General features: G+C 34.3%; 1 protein-coding gene across 1 annotated transcript; it reads left to right on the top strand.

Annotated features, from left to right (window-relative positions):
• The first annotated feature begins 1292 nt into the window (after window positions 1-1292).
• On the top strand, window positions 1293-7385 carry LOC127125936 (uncharacterized). Its single transcript, XM_051054797.1, has 12 exons — window positions 1293-1501; window positions 1580-1660; window positions 1743-1910; window positions 2013-2087; window positions 2868-2920; window positions 3413-3563; window positions 4413-4523; window positions 4900-5026; window positions 5140-5237; window positions 6067-6205; window positions 7010-7062; window positions 7161-7385. Exons 1-12 carry the CDS (start codon window positions 1415-1417, stop codon window positions 7242-7244), a joined length of 1227 nt encoding a protein of 408 aa, XP_050910754.1. The 5' UTR covers window positions 1293-1414; the 3' UTR covers window positions 7245-7385.
• The last annotated feature ends 217 nt before the right edge of the window (window positions 7386-7602 follow it).

The raw sequence follows: 7602 nt of genomic DNA, 5'->3' as shown, positions 1-7602 counted from the left end.
GGGAGGCTGAAGTGTTTGTTTATGTATCATGTCGTAATGGATACAACATCGTTCGTTTATGAAAAGTTTGGTTGCGATAAGGTGGAAAAAGTAGGTTTGATTGGTTGAAATTGCTTTTATGTGGAATATGAGTATTCGAAAGGCAATCTATGCGACTTGTATCCAAATATTCAGAAAAAAGAGGCATACGCCCAATTAATCTTTTTTCATCTGATTTCATTGAGAAATATATGTGGCGAGTTAAGTCACGATTCCCTAACGGAAGATAAGTATCCAAAAGAAAAGCTATATGACTTGTATCTGAATACTCGGGAAAAAAAGAGACATACACTCAATTAATCATTCTTCATCCATGTAAGAATGAACTAATTCAGTTATTTATCGTATTTTGAATGGAAGACGAGTATTCGAAAGACAATCTATACAACTTGTATCCAAATACCTCGGAAAATAAGAGATATACGACCAATCAATTTTTTTCGTCCGATTTAATTGCAAAGAAGAAAAACAAATCTTGTTGTTTTTAAATCTTCGATTTAATAAAGAGAAAAACTTAATTAAATATTTGTTGAAAGTGATTTTTATTTTTTTTTGAGAAATAATACTCATTTTCACTTATTTTTTTAACTATCTTTATTTAATTAATCTAAATTAATTAAACAAAATCAAATTAACAAGAAATGAGTTTGATCCAAAGAGGGGTGTGAACCATCCAAAAAGTGGTGTGGAAGTAAAAATAAAAAATGGGTTTGATCCAACTAAAAAAGAAATAAAAAGAAGTAAGATAAAAAAACAAGAGGAGAGGTACAAAAGACACTCAGGGGTGTGGCGTCTAACGGCTGCCCGGGCCTTACTAAGGGCCCCAAAACAATTCCCTCACACTATCAGGGGGTGTGAGGAAGTAAAGAAGTGTGTGGGGATAACAAAAGGAGGTCCAACGCTGGGGAAGCCCACAAGTTCAGAGTCAACAGTAAAATATTGACTCACCACAATCATCTGATTGCCATACTGAGTGGCAACCCGAAGATCCAAGAATTGGGATTAGGCGTTATGGTGGGACTCCCTATATTATATTGTTATCTTTATTTCACATATAGATTAAAAATATTTTGCATTTATTTATATAGTTATTTTTATCAAATAAAATTAAGTTAATAATATTATATAATAAAATAATAAGACCATTAATTTTTTAATTAAAGATATCTTATGTAATTTTGTATTTATAAATTAGTATAATTGATTAAGTTGATTTCATATATATTAAAAAAAAACGATACTTTTACTATTTTATTTCGAATTAGTAAGTCATTGTGGGATGGAGAGTTTAATTTAATAGAGATTTTGATCCATCACCTTCCACTTTGGAAGCTAGAACAGAACCGCACCAACCAACCGTAGAATCTCCGATGACATGCATCTCGAAACCATTCAACTGCACCGTTTTCCACAGACATTCATCCCTTTCATCTCTCAATTACGACCCCGCCTCCATTCCAAAGTAGTATACAATTTTTCATCTATTATCACTCGTTTTTCCTTTAATTCATTTCTCATTTCTTCTTTTTTACTCTTTCAGTCAATCACTTTCCGCTCCACAAAATGTCTCAATATCTCATCATCCCACGCCGTTCCTTCTCTTCCTGATAACCAAATCATCGTTCGTTTCCTCCTCTATCTCTATATCTCTTCCACTCTCTCTGTGCGCGCGTGTAGTTATTTAGGTTTCTCTTTGTGTGCAGATTGGATGCGGAATGACGACGGTGGATTTCTTAGCTACCGTCGATGGATATCCGAAACCGGACGATAAGATCCGAACAACCTCCTCCAAGGTGCAAGGAGGTGGAAATGCCGGTAATGCTTTAACATGCGCGGCTCGACTCGGATTGAAACCGAAGCTTATTTCCAAGGTTTTTCAATTTTGTTTCTGTTTATTTATTTTCTCATCTGCTGATCTGATTGGGAGCGTTGAGTTTTGATTGAGGTGTTTGTTTGTATGTGTTTTCAATTAGGTTGCTGATGATTCTCAAGGAAAGAGCATATTGGAGGAACTTGAAGCCGATGGTGTTGATACTTCATTTATCGTTGTAAGATTCAGCTTCTGTGTTGTTTAACTGTTAGTTTATTGGTTTTGGAAATTGGAATGAATGATTGCTTTTGCTCTGGAACTGGAAGCATTGAGCATGTATGATGTATGTCTTATGAAATTCGAATGATTATTATGCAAAACTGATAGTTTTGTTTATTTCTACAAGGGCAAAATGTGTTGTCAGGATGCAATGTGTTCATGTGAGTGCTGATTTGCATATGAAAAAAATAAAATCAGTTCATAACCATATCTGCGTGTGTCGTCTGATAGAGATTGGAACTTATCTTTCCACTTATTATTTGTACATATGTCAACGTGTGTTTCAAGTTTCAACTTTCAGTGTTTGATTTATTTATTTGATAAGCTAGGGCTTCTCTACACGCACTCGTAAAAGTTATTTCGTGATTGTATGATAGGCAGATAGGCGGAATGCCAGTGGAAGATTCTTCCATATTGATGTGTTTGTATGATAAGCGAATTGCCTTGAGCTGAAATGTCATCATGGTTACCTACCTGTCCAAATCAAATACTTTTTTTTGTATTGTATTGTATGCACAGTGGAAGACCCTTCTTCATTGAGCATGTACTTGTTATGAGCCTTTGAGATTAAAGTAAATTGGGAAGTGTGGTATTTCATTAGTTTCTTTTTAAATCTTTCTATATGCTCCCATATTGTTGTGTTTTTAAATTTGTCTATTGATGATGCTTCACTATTTGCACTTTTTTCCTAATTAGTTGTAACTTTCTAAGTTGAGAGTTTATTGTTTTCATTTTTCAGGTATCCAAGGGTGGCAGTTCAACATTTTCATATGTATTAGTCGACAGCCAAACGTAAGGCAGTTGTTTCTATGATTTACTCTTTACTTCCCACGGGTTAATATTAGCATGACTTTCTTTAACATTATCAACAACCTATTGACCCAAGGCTTACAATGGTAAGATAGGAAAATATTTTTTGAAAATGCACTCATGAAATAATGGTGGAGCTCTATTAATATTTCAGCCGGTACCTCATTTATTTACATAACACATCTTCAGTCTAAAATTATGCATAAACGGGCAAGTTCTGAGTCCTCGTTTATAATGTATATCAATACAAATTTTTTCATCTCATCATGACCCTTACTATCTAATAGTGTCTCTCCTGGTTATGCAGCCTTAGTCTCTCGAAGTTAATCTGTATTAACAATACTGCTGCATCAATTATATTTTGTAATATTAGAGGTGATTAAAATAGATATATATGATTAAATATATTTGAGGCAATCTACCTAGGATTTCAATAGTTTAATTGACTCAACTAATTATAAGCTATACTCTCAGAAAAACGCGCACAAGTATTTACACCCCTGGAGATCCTCCATTAATGCCGGATGATTTGTCTCGGTCAATGTTGTTATCTGCATTTGAGGGAGCAAGATTAGTTTATTTTGATGGAATGTCTATTGAAACTGCTCTATTTGTTGGACAAGAGGTAATCATCATCTCACTTTTGCTCTCACCTTTTCACTATCGCTGGATGACTTTTTAAGCCATACATAGTAGTAAGCTATAAATTATTTTAAGTTGTTGGTTCATTTCAAAATTACTCAAAAAGACAAAAAGGTCAGGCATAAAGCTTACTTGCTGGGGCTTTGATTTGTCATGTTGGCTAGGTTTGTTTTTGTTTCCCAGCTTGGGGGTATGTGAACTATAATATTATGATTGAAATAATACCTACTTCCCTTAGTCAGCCTGAACATTGTTTCTCAAACTCCCAAGTTAGCTCATACAATCTTATGTTTCTAGGCATCAAAATCAAATTAACTTGCTTACAGGATCCTTTCTGTGTCAACTCATGTAGACTCACAAAAACTCGTATAGACCTTTGATTTGAGGACAATTGAACGAGAGTACAATATAATTGCTATTTTCTCCCAGATGTGAACAAATATACAGAGGAGGCGAATGATGCTCCATTGAGTCCCAACCCCACCGTAGTTCCTAGAGTAAACAAAGTCATACACCAGGAACACATGAACAAATCCATTGTTGTGAGTTTGAAATGAACCCAAAAGGCCAACGAGGTGAACGAACCTAAATCTGATGGGCTGAAACCTAGGTCTACCGAGTTGAATCCAGCTCCAATGAGGAGAACCCAGTCCCTCCATATTTCATTCATTAGTAATTTTAAACTTTGTGATTTTTTAATTTGTCCATTTATTTTGAATATGTAATGCTCTTTTTCTTCATTGGGTTGTGAACCTATTTCCTGTCATGTGAATTTGTCTATTAATACTTGTCTGTTCTGGTTTAATCTTTAGAATTTGACAACCTTGTACAGGCAGCTCGCAATAATATTCCTATTTTAGTTGAGGCAGAATCACCAAGGGAAGGGTTAGATGAGCTATTGAAGCTTGCTGGTTTTGTTGTATGTTCAGCAAAGTTTCCACTGGTAATGAGGGGCTTACATACATTTTCCATGATTCAGAACTACATGAGTTTGGATTCACTAGTATATTGATAGTAAGGCTTGTTAGAAAGTGTTTATCTTTTCAGATTTCATTAGAAGGGAGACATTTAATTCAATTTTCAACACTTCATGGTGTTTCCAGAATTTCGGAACCTCCCAAACAGAAAGAAAATTATCATTATAAATTTACTTTTTAACTCTTCTATTAAGTCAGGGTTAGCTCGAATAGGGTTTTAGGTAGGGCATACCTCTAATTGCATCTCTAACTGCATATATAAGGTGTCCAACTGTTCATATAATTCTGTTTATGATTAATCTTTCTTGGTGTTCATTTGGGATTTGGTTTGTATTGTGTTAGGCTTGGACACAGGCACCATCTATCCCGAGTGCATTAGTTTCCATGCTTATAAGATTGCCAAATGTCAAGTTTGTGATTGTGACTCTGGGTGAAGATGGCTGTCTAATGTTGGAAAGAAGTACAAATGGTGAACGAACGAATGGCTTTTTCATTTTACTTTTTTAATTTTACTTCTTAAAGGAGTAGAGTGTTTTTTCTTTGAGCAAATGTAACTTACAAGTTTAATGCTCTTGTGGGCAGAGGATGTCAGCGTAGAAGAAAGGAATCTAGAGAGCTTCTTAGAACTCTTGTACAAAGAGAAAGATGATAGCTTGGCTATTCCAACCTGTATATCATCGGTAAAGTATTGTTGAACCTATAACTTGTACAACTTTTATTTTAATGCGGAGATATATTCTATAACTCCAGTTTGAGTTTAAAAATATATATTTTGTTTAACAAAAGAAGAAAATTTTAAGATGGAGATAATAATTTGCAAAGAGAGGAGAATTATATGGCTAATTCAAAAGAATCTTGTCAAATTCCGTTGCTAGTTTTTTGTTTAGCTTGGAATTACAGGCCATGCAAAAGCAATCATGGCAGTAAAACCACATGCTTAAATACCGGTATGTGCGAGTCTTGCAAATTACGTCTTTTGGTTCATAAGCATGAGTTAAATTGGAAGGAATATCACTGCATTGGTGTGAAAAGTATTATTGTCCAGTTTTGTTATTTACATTTCAATATTACATCAACTGATCAATGACAACCAATTTTATCTTGGGGTCAGCTATGTGTCACTGTCAATTGACACCAAAATTCATATCAATATACAAGTTAAAGCAGTTGAGTGAAACATCTTTTTATGATCATAATATCAATCAAGAATCTAAATCTATACCACATTTGTTAGGGTTCAATTTTGTGTGTCAATTCATTTAGATTAAGTAAGTTATATGCGTATTGATTAAGAAATGGTAACTTAGTATAAAATTTTCATATGTATGCTTACTCAAATTTGATATTAAAATTGCTAACATAAGTTGGGGGACAACAATGTCGGTTTCAGTACTGGATTTTATATACATGATTGAAAGACTTATATTAGTTCAATTCTTTGTCAAATAGGTAATCATGATAAATTCTTTAAAAATAGATTTTCTCCTCTTCACCCATTTATTTTTCCAGGTGGTGAGAAAGTTCAGATCAGATGGAATAGGCACAGTTTGTGGGAGATTCTTGATCGGAACAGCAGAGAAGATACCAGATTCTGAGCTTATTGATACAACTGGTGCAGGGGATGCATTTATTGGAGCGATTATGTATGGTAGGTGTAGTCTCTGACCTGATTTTTTCTTTCTGTCTTTCTCTTTTTCTAAGCTTTGTTACTCGAGACTTCGCATGGGTATTCATTTTTGGCTTGTTTACTTGTGTCCATCTACATTAGAATCACAAAAAGAAACAAAAACATCTTACTTGATATGGTACATAGACTTCACCCTTTTCATCCCTATGGATGGGCTCATCCTAGTGGATAGTGATCCAGCCCTTGCCCGAACCCAAAAAAATGTTGATTTAATCTCTCATTGGAAAAAAATTCTGGGGTTCCATTCACGATTATTTAGGTCTAAGCTTGCATAGTTTCCTGAGGTTTTAAACTGGTCCCCCGTCCAACATTTTCCTCTATGAAATCTTAATCAAGTAGACATGCAACTTTATTTGTTCCAGAATCTTTGCTGTAGTAGACATTATTTTCTTACCTAGAGTCCCATGCAGAGTCAGTTTGCACGTGAGATTGCTTTCTTTTTTTGAGCTACACGGTTATCAAGTGGTTGGAATATAACAGAAGTAGAACTATATCTCAAAATACCATTGGTTTGACACATTTGTTTGGCTGTTTTGCATGGTTAGAAGAAGATACTCTTCTATCAGTATCTAGTCAAAGAGTAAGCTTGGAATAGCAGTATACAAAACCAACAGCTCAAACTATGTCCTCTAAGGATAGTTGTGAAGTTACATGAATGACACACACGCTTGCCCTCTCTGCATGTTTACATTTTTTTGGAAAGTTTATTTTGGCATTTTTTAATTTCAGAGTAATTGATTTTGCTCTGACTTGTTTTATTTATAGCCATCTGCTCAAACATGGTACCAGAGATAATGTTACCCTTTGCTGCACAAGTAGTAAGTTGCTCAAGACAAATCTATTCATATTATTTCAAACAGAAGTAAGAAAATAGAATGTTGAGATTTTTTTACTTATTTCAACGCGATAACTGCAGGCAGCTGCCAAATGTAGAGCTTTGGGAGCTCGAACCGGTCTTCCTCACCGAACAGATCCATGCTTAGCATCCTTTTTATGCTGAGAAGGAAGTTCTGCTGTAGTGCTCATGTTACTTTGTGGTTATTTATTCATGTCTTCTAACATGTCCTACAGTTTGTATAGAATGTGAGTACATAATTTTAGTGTTAATTTATCACAGGTAATAAATACTTGTCTTAAAGTATGTTTACTTTTCTTTTGATTAAGACAAAAAAAATACACCTAAGGTCCTCTTATAATAGGGATAAGAGATAGTGTTAACATGAAAAAATAAAAACATATTTAACTTTATTTATTGTTATATTTGAATTAAATGTACACCAAAGAATCACGTTAGAAGTTAGAAATTTTACTTATAGATCATAATAGGTTGATGCATTACTAATGAAGGAATGCAGAAC

Source organism: Lathyrus oleraceus, chromosome 3 (assembly GCF_024323335.1).
Source record: "Lathyrus oleraceus cultivar Zhongwan6 chromosome 3, CAAS_Psat_ZW6_1.0, whole genome shotgun sequence".
Classification (NCBI taxonomy): Eukaryota; Viridiplantae; Streptophyta; class Magnoliopsida; order Fabales; family Fabaceae; genus Lathyrus; species Lathyrus oleraceus.
The sequence above is the reverse complement of the archived record's forward strand: the minus strand, read 5'-3'. Positions and strand labels throughout refer to the sequence as shown.

Coding starts and splice junctions, on each gene's coding strand:
- LOC127125936 (XM_051054797.1), top strand. CDS start 1,415: ATGCATCTCGAAACCATTCAACTGCACCGTTTTCCACAGACATTCATC. Junction 3,564..4,412: donor CTCTATTTGTTGGACAAGAG/GTAATCATCATC, acceptor AACCTTGTACAG/GCAGCTCGCAATAATATTCC. Junction 6,206..7,009: donor TATTGGAGCGATTATGTATG/GTAGGTGTAGTC, acceptor TTTTATTTATAG/CCATCTGCTCAAACATGGTA.